General features: G+C 44.8%; 1 protein-coding gene across 2 annotated transcripts in view; it reads right to left on the bottom strand.

Annotated features, from left to right (window-relative positions):
• LOC122551177 (kelch-like protein 24) overlaps positions 1-19369 on the bottom strand; it is a 31729-nt gene that overhangs the window by 6599 nt on the left and 5761 nt on the right. For both annotated transcript variants that reach the window (XM_043692809.2, XM_087988433.1), the window contains exons 4-6: positions 14386-14504; positions 4910-5098; positions 1087-1275 (exon numbers count right to left, since the gene is read on the bottom strand). In XM_043692809.2, coding sequence (XP_043548744.1) covers positions 1087-1275; positions 4910-5098; positions 14386-14504 — 497 coding nt within the window. The remainder of the gene's footprint in view (positions 1-1086; positions 1276-4909; positions 5099-14385; positions 14505-19369) is intronic.

The following is a 19369-nucleotide window of genomic DNA, read 5'->3' as shown; positions in this document are numbered from 1 at the left end:
TATCAGTTTCTCTGGCAGTTTATCCCACATATGAACGCCCCCGCACCCCACTGTAAAAGATGCCCTACAGGTCCCTTTTAAATCTTTCCCCCTGACCTTAAACCTATGCCCTTTAGTTTTGAACTCTACCCTAGGGAAAAGACCTTTACTATTCGAAGTGTTGCTACAGTATAGTAGCAAGCCATTTCGCCCATCGAGACCACAGACCCTCCGAACAGCATCTCACCCAGACTCACCCCTCCTGCCCTATACCTGTAACCTTGCATTTCCTATGGCTAGCCCACCTCGCCTGCACATTCCTGAACACAATGGGGCAATTTAGTATGGGCAATCACCATAACCTGCACACCTTTAGACTGTGGTAAAAAAACAGAGTGCGTGGAGGAAACCCACATAGACAGTCACCTAAGGTTGGAACTGAACCCAAGTTTTTAGTGTTGAGGCAGCAGTGTTAACCACTGAGCCACCAAGCCACATCAATGCTGTCATATTATCTATGCCCCTCATGATTTTATAAAGTTCTACAAGGTTACCCCTCAGCTTCCAATGTTCCAGTCTGTCCAGTGTCTCCCCACCATGCAAGCCATTTCAGACAGCTGTTAGGAGTCAGCCACTTGGGAGTGGACTTGGTTGTCATTAGCCTATAATCTTGTGCAATATTTTATATCCTGAAGGAGTGCAACTCCCTTTCTGGGCCCTGAAGTAGGAGTGGAATTGTAGGAAGGTACATCTCGCCACACCATTTTGTGTGGCCACAATTGGAAATGAACTTAACCCTAATTTGAAAAACAGCAACTTTGCGAGGGTCACCTAGCGACGCTAAGGGTGAGATGGGGGATAATAGCAAAGCAGCTGAAACAATGCAGAAATTTGTAGTGAGTCGCAACTCGTGGTGTGGGAGGCAATTCCTGTATCATTTACATACTAGCAATGGCAATCCTTATCCAACTCACAGTTATTTACCCAGCAAGTCCCGACCCATTTTTAACGCATGCTATTTCTGAAAGAGACATGGCAAAACTTCATGAATCCTTCATAGAATGGACACCCTGAACATTCAACCCAGACTAGTTGCCATGAGCTTACCAGAGGTCCTGGAGTATTGTCCATCACTGTCCAATAGTTGTTTATTGGGTTGTACTTGTACATGTTCTCCATGAGACCTCCCATAATATAAATCATGTTGTTTACGGTGACTGCATTGATGCAACGTTGAGCAAATGGACTTGAAGCTGCAAACGTCCAGTCATCTTTCACTGGGTCATAACACTGGACCTTTCCACAAAATAAAACAGACGTTGACTGTTAGAGATCCACACATAAACCGGGCAGGAGGAAGTACTTCATAGAGGTGTATAAGATGATGAGAAGCATAGATAGAGTGAATAGTCAGAGTCTTTTTCCCAGGGTGGAAATGGCTATCACAAGGGGCATAATTTTAAGGTGATTGGAGGAAGGTTTAGGGGAGATGTCAGAGGTAGGTTCTTTACACAGAGAATGGTGGCTGTGTGGAGTGCGCAGCCAGCAATAGTAGTAGAGTCAGATATATTAGGCTCATTTAAGCGACTCTTGGATAGGCACATGGATGATATTAAAATGAAGGGTACATAGATTAGTCTGATCTTAGAGTAGGGTAAAAGGTTGGCACAATATCAAGGGCCGAAGGGCCTGTACTGTGCTGTATTGTACTCCTTTCAGTCTGTCCCATATACATTAGCCTGTAGGAACATCACTACTCCTTGCCCATGCCAAATGATTGCGTGTTCAGATTGGTGGAGGTGGGTTCAATTGAGGCATTCAAGAAGGTATTGGATGGTCATTTGATAGCAATGACGTGCAGGAATAAGGAGAAAAAAAAAGGGATAGAGGAGCCAGTCCAAGCATGATGGGTAGAATGGTCTCTTTCTATAAGACAACAAGAACAAAAAAAATTGGAGTAGGCCATTCGGCCCCTCGAACCTGTTCCATCAATCAATAGGATCATGATTGATCCAACATTCCTCACGCCCACTTTCCTGCCCTTTCCCTGTAACCCTTGATTCCCCAACTGATCGGGAATCTCTCTCAGCCTTAAATATACACAAGGACTCTGCCCCCACAGCTCTCTGTGACAAGGAGTTCCAAAGACTCACAACCCTCAGAGAAGAAATTCCTCCTCATCTCAGTCTCAAACTGGTGTCCCTTTATTCTGAGACTATACCCTCTGGTTCCAGACTCTCCCATGAGGGAAACATCCTCTCAACATCTTAAACCCCTTCAGAATCTGATATGTTTCAATGAGTTTTTGAAACTCACTTCATCGAAAAGGTGATGCGAGCAGAGTCCTCGATTATGTTTAAGACAGAGGGGGATGGATTGTTGATTTGCAAATGGGGGGATGTGTGAAATAACCTTACTGAATGACAGAGCAGAATGAAAGGGCTGAGTGGTCTACTCTTCCTCTTAGATCAGACTATTGTACACACTACCGTGTGTGCTTCATTTTAAAAACCTAGGAACAGTATTTCTTTGTCAAAGAGACAACACATAGGAATCCACATCTGGAAATTCCAGTTACTGCAAAATTCCAACTGGTGGAATGCCAGATGAAAAGAAAGTTGATAGTTTTATTTCTCCTTCTGGGTGTTTTTGCAAACATGAGGTGTAAAATCCTACTTTATTGATCGGATAGGGACCAGATGGGCACTTTGTTGTTCTGTTAGACTTGTAATAAAATGTCTTTCCTTTTTTTTTTGGTTAACAGGTGGGAACCTGTACAGTATTGCCTTGGTGTACGTGTAACTCTCAGCTCAACGTCTGAGAATGCGCCCTCTGGCCCTAGACTCTCCCAGGAGGGGAATCATTCTCTCAACATTGATCCTGTCAAACCCCTGAAGAATCTAATATGTTTCAGTGAGCTCTCATTTTCTAAACTCCAATGTGAGTCCCAACCTGTTTAGCCTTTGCTTAAGACAACCCTTCCAGACCAGGGATCATCCTCATGAACCTTCTCTGACCTGCCTCCAATGAAATAATATATTTTCTTAAATAAGGGGACCAAAACTGCTCACAGTGCTCCAGATGTGGTCTAACCAGCGCCTTGTATGGTTGCAGTAAGACCTCCCTACTATTATACTCAAATCCTCTTAAAATAAGGGCCAACATTCCATTAGCCTTCCTGATTCCTGCTGCCCCTGGGTGCTAGCTTTCTGTGTTTCATGCACAGGTCCCTCCAAGTCCCTTTGTCTTGCAGCTTTCTGCAGTTTTTTTCCATTTCAATAATGCTTTATTGTTTAGTTTTCACATTTTCCCATAAGGAGCCATAGCAAAACTAGAATCAATGTGTATCAGGGAACAAATTCTCCGCTGGTTGGAGTAATAACTGGCCCATAGGAAGATAGTTGTGGTTGTTGGAGGTTAGTCGTCTCAACTCTAGGACATCTCTACAGGAGTTCCTCAGGACAGTGTCCTAGGCCCAACCATCTTCAGCTGCTGCATCAATAACCTTCTCTTCAACATAAGGTTAGAAATGGGGATATTTGGTGATGATTGCACAATGTTTAGCATCATTCACAACTCCTCAGAAACTGAAGCAGTCCATATTCAAAGGCAACAAGATCTGGACAGTATCTAGGCTTGGGCTGACAAGTGGCAAGGAGCATTCATGCCGCACAAATGCCAGGCAATGACCATCTCCAATAAGAGACAATCTAACCACTGAACCTTGACAGTCAATGGTCTTACCATCCCTGAATCCCACACTATCTACATCCTGGAGATTACCATTGACCAGAAACTCAACCGAACTTTCCACATAAACAAGAACAGGTCAGAGGCTAGGAATATTGCAGCAAAATAACTCACTTCTTGACTTCCCAAAGCCTGTCCACCACCTACACCACACAAATTAGGAGTGTGATGGAACACTCCCCACTTGCCTGGATGGGTGCAGCTCCAACAACACTCAAGAAGCTTGACACCATCCAGGATAAAGCAGCCCACTGGATTGGCATCACTTCCACAAACATCCACTTCCTCTATCACCAACACTCGATCACAGCAGTGTGTACTATCTACAAGATGCACTGGAGAAGTTCACTAAGGCTCCTGAGACAGCACCTTCCAAACACATGACCATTTCCATTTAGAAGGATAAAGGCAGCAGATACATGGGAACACCACCCCCTGCAGGTTTCCCTCCAAGCCACTCACCATCCTGACTTGGATATATATTGCTATTCCTTCAATGTTGCTGGAATTCCGTATCTAACAGCATTGGGGTTCTACCTACAGCACACAGACTGCAGTGGTTCAAGAAGGCAGCTCCCCCCCACCTTCTCAAGGGAGCAACTAGGAATGGGCAATAAATGCTGGACCAGCCAGTGATTCTGACAAAATCCTGGAATTCCTTCCCTAAGGGCATTATAGGTCTACTGCAGAACACGGACTGCAACAGTTCAAGGAATTCCAGAAATTTGACTCAATGACACTGAAGGAACAGAAATGTTTCCAAGTCAGGACGGTGAGGGGCTTGGAGGGGAAAATGCAGGGGGTGGTGTTCCCATGTATCTGCTGCCCTTGTCCTTCTAGATGTAGTTCTAGAAGGCACTGTCAAAAGACATTTGGGGTAGTCACTGCTACGATGTAAGAAACATGGCAGTCAATTTGTGCACAGCAAGCTCCCACAAACAGCAACGTGATCACTACCAGATAATCCATTTCTTTGAAAACGTGATGCCGATTGAAGGATAAACATCAGCCAGGACACTGGGAGGAGAGCTCTCCAACTAAGTAGTGTCTTGGAACCTTTCATAACAACCTGGGATAATTGAGGAGGTGATTCAAGAGTTAATCTTTTGTCTCACTGGGCTAGCGTAGCCGCCTGAACCCTTGGGTTTTCACAGCAAAAGGGAGGAAGGTGGTTCCTTACCTTATTGGAGTTCAGTTGGTTGGTGAGTGCACCTCCTATCACGTACAGCTTGCCTAAGCAGGCAACAACTGCTGCTGAGCTCACAGATTCCAACAGAGGTGCAGTGAACGACCAGCTGTTCGAGTTGGGATCGTAACATTCAACGCTGGACATCCTGCTGAAACCATTGAAACCACCCACAGCGTAGAGCTGACAAAAAAACACACAAAATCAAGTCAGTATTTTGGAGCTGGAGAGAAGTTTTTCTCTCAGGGTGCAGTTTTCCTGTGGAATTCTTTTCCACAGAGTGACAGTAATATGTTCAAGGCTGAGTTAGAGATTTTCTCTGGACAAGGCTTACAGGGTGACAGATAGGGAAGTGAGATGAGAGCACAATCAGATCAGCCACGGTGCAGCTTGAAGGGCCGAATGGCCTGGTCCTTCTCCTAATAAAGATGTTCAACTGTTTACAGGATCTCTGTGTCCTACCTCACTCGCTGCCCACACTCTTGAATAGTTACACACTATCTTCACAGTCTGAGCTTTTGATCCACTAGACAATGACAATACAATGACATCATTCATTTAATGATCATGGGTGAATTGTTACACACAGTAACAGAGCAGTATGTACGATGGATAGATGTTACACCTAATCCATTAGTGAACTGGGTCCCAAATTTAAAGGGCTCTGTTTCCTGTTCCTGTCCTTCCCTTTCCTTCTTGAGGTCATACTTTTATACAACCCCAACTCAAATGACCATGACTGCATCCTTTCTGAGTCAATCCGGAAAATAAGAGCAAGTGCTTTCTGGTGCTCCAGGAAGGAGGTCGTAAATCTGGTCAGACCACATTTGGAGTATTGTGAGCAACTTTTAGCCCCATATCTCAGGAAGGATGTATTGGCCCTGGAGTGTGTTCAGAGGAAGTTCACAAGAATGATCCCCAGAGTTAACATATGGGGAACATTTGAAGACTCTGGGTCTATACTGGATGGAGTCTAGAAGGATGAGGGTGGATCTGATTGAAACTTACAGAATATTGAATGGCCTGGACAGAGAGGATATTGGGAAGATAGTTTCATTGGCAGGAGAGACAGGACCTGAGGGCACAGCCTTAGAGCAAAGGGAAGACCCTTTAGAACGGAGATAAGGAGAAATTTCTCCAGCCAGAGAGTGGGGAATCTATGGAATTTATTGCCACAGAAGGCTATGGAGTCAGGTCATTGAGTATATTTAAGACAGAGATAGATAGGTTCTTGAGTATCTTGGGGATCGAGGGTTACGGGCAGAAAGTGGAAAAATGGGGTTGAGGAACCCTCCTGCTCCTCGGACGCTGCCTGACCAGCTGCGCTTTTCCAGCACCACATGTTTTGACTCTGATCTGCAGTATATGCAGTCCTCACTTTCTCTTGCTTGAAAAACCTATCAGCCACGATTGAATGGTGGAGTGAACTCGATGGGCTGAATGGCCTAATTTATGCTCCGATGGTCTTTTGGTCTAACTTGAAAGATTGCGGAAAAGATTTACAAGGAAGTTGTTGGGGGTTGGAGGGTTTGAGCCACCGGGAGAGGCTGAATAGGTTGAGACTATTTTCCCTGGAGCGTCAGAGGCTGAGGGCCAACCTTATAGAGGTTTATAAAACCATGAAAGGCATGGATAGAGTGAATAGCCAAAGTCTTTTCCCCAGGATAGGGGACTTCAAAACTAGAGGGCATAGATTTAAGGTGAGAGGGGAAAGATTTAAAAGGGACCTGATAGGCAACTTTTTCACACAGAGGTTGTTTTATTTAATTCATTTACAGGATGAGGGCGAAACTGGCGAGGCCAGCATTTATTGCCCATCCCTAATGGCCCAGAGTGAAGTTAAGAGTCAACCACATTGCTGTGGGTCTGGAATCACATGTAGGCCTGACCAGGTAAGGATGGCAGTTTCCTTCCAGGTTTTTTCAACCTGGAAGTCATTGATATCTTAAATTAACCCAGTCCCATTTGTTATCATTAAACTCTTAATTCCAGATTTTTGTTGAATTCAAATTCCACCATCTGCTGTGGCAGGATTTGAATCCAGGTCCCCAGAACATTAGCTAGGTCTCTGGATTAACAGTCCAACAATTATACCACTAGGACATCACCTCTGGTGCGTGTATGGAATGAGCTGCCAGAGGAAGTGGTGGAGGCTGATACAATTACAACATTTATAGAATTTCATAGAATTTTCATCGAATCCCTACAGGCCCTTCCAACAAGTCCACACCAACCCTACAAAAAGTAACCCACCCAGACCCATTCCCCTACTACTCTACATTTACCCCAGACTAATGCACCTAAACTACACGTCCCTGAACACTCTGGGCAATTTAGCATGGCAAAATCACCTAACCTGCCTTTAAAAGGCATCTGGATGGGTACATGAATATTAAGAGTTGGAGAGATATGGGTCAAGTGTGCCAAATAGGACTAGATGAATTTAGGATATCTGGTCAACATGGACAAGTTGGACCGAAGGGTCTGTTTACCGTGTGAGGACTGTTTAGATCACCTAACTCTGTATTCACTGGGTTCAGAAGCATGAGGGAGAGTCACATTGAAACATCATAAATTCTGACAGAGCAAGACCCACTGGATGCAGGGATGTTGCCATCTGTGGTCTGGGGTCCAGTCAAGGGCATCACAGCCTCAGGATATACAGTTGGCTACTTTAGACTGAGACAAAGAGAAACTTCTTCTCGAAAGGATGTTGAACCTGTGGAATTCTGTATCACAAAGGGCTATGCAGGCAAAGTGCTTGAATATATGTAAGAAACAAAAAAAAGATGCTTTTCTAGAAGCTAATGGTGTCAATGAGTATCGGGAGACAGAGAGAGAATGGTAATGAGATAAAGATCAGTCATGATCATACTGAATGGAAGAATGCACACAGTGTCTTAACTTTAACCCTAATACCTGCTTCTAATTCCTGTTCCTGTTTCTCCACAGCTTAATGTTTTGATTAAATATGTATTGTTTAACTTCACGCCAAACCAGGTCTTGGGTTAAGTTTCTTGCTGAAAGGGGAGATATTTTTATTCCAACAGATTCAGGGGGTGTAGCAAATTCTCAAAAGGTCTGGCATGCAGATAGACATGGAGCAAGTGTGTATGTCCACCAGTCCCTTATGGTATCAGGACAAGTAGGTAAAGTGGCTAAGAAGGCATAAGAGTTGCTCACTGTTATTAGCTGAAGGATAGCTGGGGTGGCATGGTGGCTCACCAGTTAGCACTGCTGCCTCACAATGCCATGGACCTGGGTTTGATTCCAGCCTTAGGCGACTGTCTATATAGAGTTTGCATACTCTCCCTGTATCTGCATGGGTTTCCCCCCCACAGTCCAAAGATGTTAGGTGAGGTAAATTGCCCGTAGAGTTCAGGGGTGCATAGGTCAGGGTAAGTATAGGGAATTGGTCTGGATGGGTTACTCTTCAGAGGGTCAGTGTGGATTTGTTGGGCTGAAGGGCCTGTTTCCACATTGTAGGGATTCTATTCTATAGAGTTTAAGAGCACCAGGTTGTGCTGGAACTGTATAAAACATTAGCTCAGCTTCAGAATTGTGTACAGTTTTGGAATCCACATTATAATAGGGATGTGATAGCACTGGAGAAGATGCACAGGAGATTTGCCAGGATGTTGCCTGGACTGGAGCATTATGAAGAGAGATTGGATATACTAGGGTTGTTTTCCTTGGAGCAGAGGTGACATTGCGATGAATAAAATAATTAGGCGCGTAGACAGGAAGAAACTTTTCCCCTTGGTGGAGGGATTAATTACCTGGAGCATAGGTTTAAGGTAAGAGGCAGGGGGTTCAGAGGGGGTTGTGAGGAAAAATGTTTTTACTGAGAGGGTGGTGGGGATCTGGAACTCAATGCCTGTAAGGGTGGGAGAGGTAAACATAAGAAGTATTTGGACATGCACTTGCGATGTCAAGGCGTTGAAGGCTATGGGATTAGAATAGTCAGACAGTTGTTTTTGACTAGCACAGACTCAATGGGCCGAAGTGTAAATGAAAGAGGTCATTGAAAGTTCACAAAGGGTCATAGAATCATAGAGATGCACAGCGCAGAAACAGACCCTTTGGTCCAACTTGTCCATGCCGACCAGATACCCTAAATTAATCTAGTCCCATTTGCCAGCACTTGGCCCATGTCCTTCTAAACTCTTCCTATTCATATACTCATCCAGATGCCATCAGAATTATTTTTTCAAATACTTTCTGTAAAACACACAACTGCTTCATTTGCTGCGGATTCTGAACTGTGACTGGCTTGGAATTGTGCAGACTTGATCTGATTCAGTTGGTGGGAAACCTGCTCAGAACAGATTGAACTGGAGGGAAACTTGCTGAGAACAAGTTGCCCAGCTGATCTCTCCCACTGATGAAAAGAAACTCCCTCATGTTGACATCAAAATGAAACCAATGTGTTAATTTTGAAAGAACAAGCGAATAAATCTCTCAAAAATAGTATTTTCTACAGCACTAGAGTGTGTGAGACTTCAAAGACAACACTTCGTGATGAACGCTGGAAAATCTCAGCAGGTCTGGCAGCATCTGTAAGGAGAGAAAAGAGCTGACGCTTCGAGTCTAACTGACCCTTTGTCAAAGCTTTGACAAAGAGACAGTTAGACTCAAAACGTCAGCTCTTTTCTCTCCTTACAGATGCTGCCAGACCTGCTGAGATTTTCCAGCATTTTCTCTTTTGGTTTCAGATTCCAGCATCCGCAGTAATTTGCTTTTACTTCACGATGAATGACTTGGTCACATACACAGAATGTCTGAGCAAAAGACTCCAGGACATTCTACATTTCATCCTTTGCCTTCAAGGATAATTTTTATTGTAGTTATTATGATAATAATTAATAATAAATCATTGAGATAAGTTATTTTTACAGAAGGCCAATTTCTGCAGAGAAATCAATTAGGTTTTGCTTTGATAATGAACCAATGATTATGTCCTTTAAGGAACCTGGTTGTTTTGAAACCGAATAGATGTTTGATTGGTCACTGGAGAAAATTTTTTTTTAACTTTTGCTGTCACCCATGCAGCAACAGGACCAGAACAACAGTATAAGCCTCTCGCCTCGGTCATAATGGAAGTGAAACCAGGAAGCAATTGAAAATGTCACAGTGAGGTCAAGATATTTTCAGTTGTGAAATTGGGGGATGGTAGGACAGACCGGATTGCTCTCTGAAAGGAAGAACTAACTCAGGCTGTCAGCAACCTAAATTGCCACTTTCTGGGCAGAAGTTGTTTAAAGTTAATATGAATACACTAACATGAATACACACCTCCCCACTGTCTCTCATATGCACCAACTCTCCCACACATGCGCACACAAAGAGTATGGAAATCACAGAATCCTGACAGCGTGGAAGTAGGCCATTCAGCCCATTGAGTCCACACCGACCTTTTGAATAACATCCATCCACATCCACGCCCTATCTCTGCATTTCCCATGGCTTGCTCACCTAGCTTGCATATCTCTGCACAGTATGGGCCATGCTGTGAGACAATGCGCTTAGAGTCATAGAGATGTACAGCTCGGAAAAAGACCTTTTGGTCCAATTCGTCCATACCGACCAGATATCCTAGTGCCATTTGTCAGCATTTGGCCAATATCCCTCTAAACCCTTCCTATTCATATACCCATCTAGATGTCTTTTAAGAGGCAGCATGGTGGCTCAGTAGTTAGCACTGCTGCCTCACAACACCAGGGTCCCAGGTTCAATTCCCACCTTGGGCAACTGTCTGTGTAGAGTTTGCACTTTCTCCCTGTGTCTGCGTGGGTTTCCTCCAGGTACTCCGGTTTTCTCCCACAGTCCAAAGATGTGCAGGTTAGGTGAATTGGCCATGCTAAATTGCCCGTTGTGTTAGGTGCATTAGTTAGGGGAATGGGTCTGGGTGGGTTGCTCTTAGGAGGGTCGGTGTGGACTTGTTGGGCCGAAGGGCCTGTTTTCACACTGTAGGGAATCTAATCTAAAAAGAAATGCTGTAATTGTACCACTTCCACTGGCAACTCATTCCATACACGCACCAATCTTTGTGTGAAAAAGTTGCCCCTTTGATCCCTTTTAAATCTTTCCCCTCTTATCCTAAACCTATGCCCTCTAGTTCCGGACTCCCCCACCCCAGGATAAGACCTTTAATAGAAACAGCACAGGGAAACAATACAAGACAAAGGGCACAATTCTAAAGGGTGTTAAGGAGCAGGGAAATCTAGGGTGTAAATATGAATGAGACATTAAAGATGACAGCATGACTCAGAGAAGGTAATAAAACCGACAGTATCCTTAGCATTATTGAAAGGGGTGCAGAGTACAGAGTAGTGAGGTGAGGTTGAATTTGTACAAAACACTAGTTCAGCTTCAGCTGGAGGTTTGTGTATAGTTGTGGATGTCATTTGAAAGGAAAGCTGTGAATGCATTGCAGATAGTGCAGAAGATGTTTATGGCAGTGGTTCCAGGGAGGAGGAATTTCAGTGACGAAGGTGGTCGGGAAATTTGGGATTGCTCTCTTTGGAAGCAAGAAGGGATCTGATTGAAGTGTTCAAAACCATGAGGGTCCTGGAGGGTAAATGGGAGAATCTGTTCTGACTCGTGACAGGATCAAGAACAAGGGGACACGGATTTAAAGTAACAATGGAAGCAGAAGTAACTTAAAGAAAATCTTCTTCACACAGCAAGCATCTGTGTCTGGTTAAAAAAACACAGCGACTCCAACAATTACCTTGACTACACATCCTCACACCTTGCCTTCTATAAAGACTCTATTCCATTCTCCCAGTTCCTCCATCTCCATCACATCTGTTCTGATGATACCAACTTTGATAAGGATGCCTCAGAGATGTCCGTCTTTTCCCTCAACCGAGGATTCCCCTGCATCATTGCTGACAGGACCCTCAGCCGTGTCTGACCAGCCTCCTGCATTTCAGCCCTCACTCCTTCTCTTCCCTCCCATAACAGCCATAGGGACCACCTGGTCCTCACTTATCACCCCACCTACCTCCACATTCCAAAGGACCACTAGCCACCATTTCTGCCACCTCCAGTGGGATGACACAAGCAGACACACATTCCCCTCTGTGCACGGTTATAAGGAAAAGGTGGGAGAATGGCATGATAAATAGACTGTAAATGCAGGCATGATGGGCTGAATGGCCTCCTTCAGTTCTGTAACAGTTTTGTCATTCTGTCATTCTTGGGGATCTTTAATAATCACCTGGAACAGGTAAGTGGATTTTTGATCAAATCAACGCCCTGCTTTTGCCAAGGTTACAGTTCAGGCCTTAAAACAGGCAGGAAACATAAATTCAGATTAAGAACAACAGGGTACTAAGGGGGCAAATTACAGCCAGAAAATAAGATTGTGGAAATCTAGAACTCACAACCTCTCCAAGGTTGTGGTTACTGGATGTTAAAGCTAAGATCACAAGATTTCTGTGGGTGGCTCAGAGCTTACTCTCACTGTGCTAAGGACCCGGATTCGATACTACCCTCGAGCGATTGTCTGTGTGCAGTTTGCACATTCCACATGTGTCTGCGTGGGTTTCCTCCGGGTGCTCCGTTTCCACCCACAGTCCAAACATGTGCAGGTTAGGTGGTCTGGCCATGCTGAATTGCCCATAGTCTACAGGGATGCGCAGGTTGGGTGGATTAGCCCAAGGGAAATTCCAGGTTACAGAGATAGGGTAGAGGGAGTTGGTCAATGGGATGCTCTTCGGAGGGTCGGTGTAGACTCGATGGGCCGAATGGCCTGCTTCCACACTGTAGGGATTCTATGATAAGGGCAGCACTTGACAAGGAACTAAAGGGGATAGGTGCAGATGATGCCTGGATTCCTTGGCATTCTTCTTCCATACAATGTCATTGCTCAGCCATTTCAGAGGGTAGTTGAGAGCCAAACACATCGCTGTAGGTCAGGAGTCACATGTAGCTTAGAGCAGCCACGGAAGGCAGATTTCCTCCCCCCTCCACAGGCTATTAGGGAACCAGCTGAGATTTTATAACAATCAATGGGGCTAATTAATAGGGACATTTAAGCGACTGCTGGACATGCACATGGATAGCAATGAATTGAGGGGTGCGTAGGTTAGGTTATTTTATTTTACATTAGACTTAATCCTCGGCACAACAGCGTGGGCCAAAGGGCCTGTACTGTGCTGCACTTTTCTATGTTCTATGATGATAAATTTGTGACGGCATATTCCAAATTTATTCATCGAATGTAATCAAACACCGTGGTGGAAATTGAAGGCCCATCGCCAGAGCTTTACAAGGTCCAGTGACGTTCTCAATACACCACCACTTCTCTCACAAGAGATCAGCTTTGACTGTTGGGGCAAACGCTTAGGGCCTGTATGTTTCTGTTATCAGAACCAACCGATAAGACCAAAATCAACGAGGCAAGCAAATGGAATATTGGCCTTGATTCCAAAGGGAATGGAATACAAACTTAGGGAAGTCTTGTTCAAACTATAGACCAGTCAGAACACAGCAGGAATAATGTGCAAAGGTTTGGTCCCAGTATATAAAGGAAGACATACTGTCATTTGAGACAGGAGAAAGTGAGGACTGCAGAGGTTGGAGATGAGAGTCAAGAGTGTGGTGCTGGAAAAGCACAGTGGGTCAGGCAGCACCCGAGGAGCAGGAGAATTGACCTTTCAGGCAGAAGCCCTTCATCAGGAATAACCCGAAACGTCGATTCTCCTGCTCCTTGGATGCTGCCTGACCTGCTGTGCTTTTCAAGCAACACACTCTCGACTGGCATTTGAGACAGTCCAGAGAAGGTTCACTAGTTGATACCACGTATGCAGGGTCTGTGTTATAAGGTTGACTACATTGAGCCTGTGTTCACTGGAGTTTAAAAGAATGAGTGGTGAGCTTATTAAAACATACTAGAAGACGGCACGGTGGCTCAGTGGTCAGCACTGCATGGCCAATTCACCTGACCTGCACATCTTTGGACTGTGGGAGGAAACTGGAGCAACCGGAGGCATGGGGAGAATGTGCAAACTCCACACAGACAGTTGCCCAAGGCCAGAATCGAACCTGGGTCCCTGGTGCAGGGAATCGAATCTAATCTAATCTAATATAATCTCGTCTAATTTAAGGGGACTTGACAAGGTAGATGCTGAAATGTTGTTTCCCCTTGTGGGAAAGTCTAACATCAGAGGCTTCCTCTCAGCATTAGGGGCTCCCATTTAAGACAGAGATGAGGAGGAATTTCTTCTCTCTGTGATGATAGTGAATCTGTGGGATTTTTGACTGCAGGGAGCTGGATCATTAAATATATTCAAGATAGATTTTTAATCAGTAAGGGTTATGGGAAAATGCAGGAAAGTGGAGTTACGGGTGGTCAGACCAGCCATGGTTCCATTGAATGGCAGAGCAGACTCAGTGGACTGAATGTTCTAATTCTGCTCCAATGTCTTATGGTCAGTATGACAACATTGTCCAGTCCATACCTTGCCTTGCAGTGCCACCATCCTGTGCCTCCATCTTCCTTTATTTAAAGAAGCCACTCTGACCCAGAGGTTGAGCTGAGAGTTATACATCCACACGTCATTACTGTACAAGTTCCCACCTGTAGAAGGTATAAAAAGGAAAGACGTTTTATAACAAGTCTAACAGAAACAACTAAGTGCCCATCTGCTTCCGACCTGATCATTAAACTGGGATTTTACATAAACACCCAGGGGGCAGTAATCAAATTTCTTTTCATCTGGCACTCCACTAATTGGAATTCTATGGTAACTGGGACTTCCAGAGGTGCGTCCCTGTGTATTTTCTCATTAAAAAAGACATGTTTACACCTTGTTAAAATGATGCACACATGAGTTTGTATGAAGTAGGAGCAAGAGTATGCCATTGTGAGGATGCTGTCACTGTAAAATAGTTATTTTGTCATTGGATTTTTTTGAAGAGAGGTCATAAAGACAGCGATACGGATGTGTCTAGTTTAACACCGGAAGGGGAGCGGCCAGTTCTCCCAAGTCAGGTGTTTTCTAGTTCGTTTTAGCTGTAGCAGTCACAAGGCGTGTGAGTTCAGGGGAGTGGCTTTCCTGTGAAATCTCTCTCTGGATGCTGTTCCCTCCTGCCTTTAAGAATCTATGCTTGAATGCACCTTTTTGCCAAGGGGTGTGTTTATGGGATGTTACTGCATTGGAACAGTTAATTAGTTAAGTTGCTGTGTCAGGTCGGTTAAGTTTTCTAATCGTTACGTTATTCTGAATTCCATTTTCTTTTGTTTGTATTTCAACTGTTTAAATAAATTCTGTTTTGCTTAAGAATTTATTTAACAGAAGAATTTTGCTTCTGTTTTGTTTCACTAGCTGTATCACACCCGGAACACTCACTTCACATCTTCCTTTAAAATAAAGTTAGGGTCTAGGCTACCTTCTTCAAATATTTTGAAGGGGGCTCTGGCCTGGTCCATAACACCATTTAGCCCTTCTACTCTGGTCCGCCAATCAATTAGGTCATGGCAGACCTGATTACTCTGCAGTCCTACTGACCCCAGGCCCCTTTCACCACACTTCGCTCCCCCCTTGCTAATCATCAATCCATCCATCTCTGCCTTAAACATATTCAAAGACTCTGCTCCCACTGCCATTTCGAGGAAGGGTTTCCATAATTTAATACTCTATTTGAAACATGTTGAATTCTTAAGGAGCTTGACAGGTTGGATGCTGAGAGGAAGTTTTCCCTCATGGGAGAGTCTAGGACAAGAGGGTATAGCCTCAGGATAAAGGGGCACCAATTTCAGACTGAGGTGGGAAGGAATTTCTTCTCTCTGAGGGTTGAATATTTGGAATTCCTTGCCACAGAAAGCTGTGGGGGCAGAGTCCTTGCATATATTTAAGGCTGAGATGGAGAGATTTTTAATCTATCAGGGAATTAATGGCAACGGGGAAAGAGCAGGAAAATGGATGCGTGGAATGCCTGATCAGCCATGATCCTGTCGATGATGGAGCAGGCTCGAGGGGCCTAATGGCCTACTCCTGTTCCTATTTCTATGGTTGTATTGTCCTATGGACCTCCTGGGTGAGAAATAAAATTACTTCTCGTCTCTTCAACTGAAGCATTTTATTTTTTTATTGTTTCTTGGGATGTGGCTGTCATTGGCAAGTCAGCATTTATTGCCCAACCCTAAATGCCATGGAACTGGGAGGTTTGCTGGCAACTTCAGAGGGAAATCAAACAGTCAACCGCATTGATGTGGGACTGGAGTCATACCCTAAAGGGCCTTAGTGAACAAGATAGTGCTGAAACCAGCTTTATTATCTTCGTTTACTGTGGCTGTCATGTTGGGAATTGAATTCATGGGCCCAGGGCATTTTCCTAAACCTCTGGATTACTAGCGCAGTGACATTTATACTGTGCCACTGTCACTTCCATCCCCTGCAGCTGTTATTGAAAACAAAATGCCTGGAACTGTGGTGGAGGCAGTTTCATTTGAGGCATTCGAGTGGGGCATTGGATTATTTTTTGGATAGAGTCATAGAGTCACATAGAAACAGACCCTTCAGTCCAACTCATCCATGCCAACCAGATGTCCTAACCTTATCTAGTCCCAGTTGCCAGCATTTTGCCTATATCCCTCTAAACCCTTCCTATTCATATTTCCATATAGATATCTTTTACATGTTGTAATTGTACTAGCCTCCACCACTTCCTCTGGCAGCTTGCTCCAGACACATACCGTTCTTTGCAGGAAACAGTTAGCCAAATCCCACCCCCCCAACACACACACACACACACACACACACCTTAAACCTATGCCCTCTAGTTCTGGACTCCCCCGCCCCAGGGAAAAAGACCTGAGCCATTCACCGTAGCCATACCCCTCATGACTTTATAAACCTCTTTAATATCACCCTATTAAGGTCCCCTATAAGGGAAGGTGATGGCCTAATGGGATTATCGCTGCACGGTTAATCCAGAGGCCCAGGTAACGTTCTGGAGACCTGAGTTTGAACCCTGACACAACAACAGTAGGTTTTGAATTTTCAATTTCAATTTTGAAATTGAATTCAATAAATATCTGGAATTAAGACTCTAATGATGACTACACATCAATTGCCAATTGTCAGGAGAAACCTATCTGGTTCATGATTGTCTTATATGGAAGGAAATGTCCAGCCTTGCCTAGTCTGGCCTACTTGTGACTCCACAGCAATGTGGTTGACTCGTAGCTGCGCCCTGGGCAATTAGGAACGGGCAATAAATGCTGGCCCAGCCACAAATGCCCTTATCCCATGAACGAATTACCTCAGCCTCCAGGGAAAACAGCCCCAGCCTTTTCAGCCTCTCTCTTTAACACAAACCCTCTTACCCTGGCAAAACCACTGTAAATCTTCTCTGCACCCTCTCAGGTTTAACAGTATCCTTGCTAATGAAGGACAACCAGAATTAAATGCAGTATTCCAAATGTGGCCTCACTAATGTCCTGCACAGCTGCAAAATGGCATCCCAATGGGATAGAAATGGTGTGCAGGAATTTAGGGAAAAGGCAGGAGATTGGAACTAGGTGACAGTGGGCTGAATGGCCTCCTTCTGCCTTGTAACACTCCCGTCATACTTTGATCAGCCTGTTCATGAGATGTTATTACACACCTCAGGAACAGCCTGGACTTGAAAGCAGACCTTCTGGTCCAGAGTCAGGGACATTACCACGGTGCCACAGGAGCCCCAAATGCTGTGGTCTGACTCTGTGACAAAACTGAAATGATATGTAAATGGTTCAAAGCAGCAAAGGGTGAGATTGAGAAGGTTCATAACTTCAGCTGGATACAGGATCTAAACCCACACTGTAAACCAGTCATCCAGCCAACTGAGCTACCCAGACCAGGGAGTGATTAGGGGACTCCCGGAAAACTCCATTCCTCAGCACTTTTGGGCTTCATCACAAGCCATGCCCGGTTGTATGGCAGGTGGCAGAGGTTTGGCTGCATTCATTTGTATAAAGTTAAATTCCCACCCTTCCAAACATTTCAAAGCATTTTACAGTCTCTGAGTTTTTTTCTTAAAGTGCAGTTTTTGGTACAGTATTTTGGACAAAACCACCTCCCACAAACTGCAAAGTGGTAATGATCAGATTGTGTTTTTCTTTTGATGTCGATTGAGGGACAAACATTAGCTAGCCCACTGGAGAGAATTCCCTGGCACTTTCTCACCCTGAGTAGTGCTGCTGGTCTTTCATATCTAACTGAGAGGGCAGGCAGAACCTCACTTAGAGTCTTAGATGTACAGCATGGAAACAGACCCTTTGGTTCAACCTGTCCATGCCGACCAGAAATCCCAACCCAAACTAGTCCTACCTGCCGGCGCCTGGCCCATATCCCTCCAAACCCTTCCTATTCATATACCCATCCAAATGCCTCTTAAATGTTGCAGTTGTACCAGCCTCCACCACATCCTCTGGCAGCTCATTCCATACACGTACCACCCTCTGCGTGAAAACGTTGACCCTTAGGTCTCTTTTATATCTTTCCCCCTTACCCTAAACCTATACCCTCTAGTTCTGGACTTCCCGACCCCAGGGAAAAGATTTTGTCTATTTATCCTATCCATGCCCCTCATAATTTTGTAAACATCTATAAGGTCACCCCTCAGCCTCCGACGCTCCAGGGAAAACAGCCCCAGCCTGTTCAGCCTCTCCCGTAGCTCAAATCCTCCAACCCTGGCAACATCCTTGTAAATCTTTTCTGAACTCTTTCAAGTTTCACAACATTCTTCCGATAGGAAGACCAGAATTGCACGCAATATTCCAACAGTGGCCTAACCAATGTCCTGTACAGCCGCAACATGACCTCTCAACTCCTGTTGTTGTGGTTCTGTTTGCCGAGCTGGAAATTTTTGTTGCAAACGTTTCGTCCCCTGTCTAGATGACATCCTCAATGTTTGAGAGCCTCCTGTGAAGCGCTTCTGTGATCTTTCCTCCGGCATTTATAGTGGCCTGCCCCTGCCGTTTCCGGTTGTCCGTTCCAGCTGTCCGCTGTAGTGGTCGGTATATTGGGTCCAGGTCGATGTGTTTGTTGATGGAGTTTGTGGTTGAGTCCATCAACAAACACATCGACCTGGACCCAATATACCGGCCACTACAGCGGACAGCTGAAACTGACAACCGGAAGCGGCAGGGACAGGCCATTATAAATGCCGGAGGAAACACCACAGAAGCGCTTCACAGGAGGCTCCCAAGCACTGAGGATGTCACCTAGACAGGGGACGAAACGTTTGCAACAAAAATTTCCAACTCGGCGAACAGAACCACAGCAACGAGCACCCGAGCTACAAATCTTCACCCAAACTTTGATCTCAACTCCTGTACTCAATACTCTGACCAGTAAAGGAAAGCATACTAAACGCCTTCTTCACTATCCTATCTACCTGCGACTCCACTTTCAAGGAGCTATGAACCTGCACTCCAAGGTCTCTTTGTTCAGAACA

Source organism: Chiloscyllium plagiosum, unplaced genomic scaffold (genome assembly GCF_037043375.1).
Source record: "Chiloscyllium plagiosum isolate Xiang-an unplaced genomic scaffold, Cpla_swu_hap1 HiC_scaffold_6, whole genome shotgun sequence".
NCBI lineage: Eukaryota > Metazoa > Chordata > Chondrichthyes > Orectolobiformes > Hemiscylliidae > Chiloscyllium > Chiloscyllium plagiosum.
Note: the sequence above shows the minus strand (reverse complement) of the source record. Positions and strands in the feature narration are given on the sequence as shown.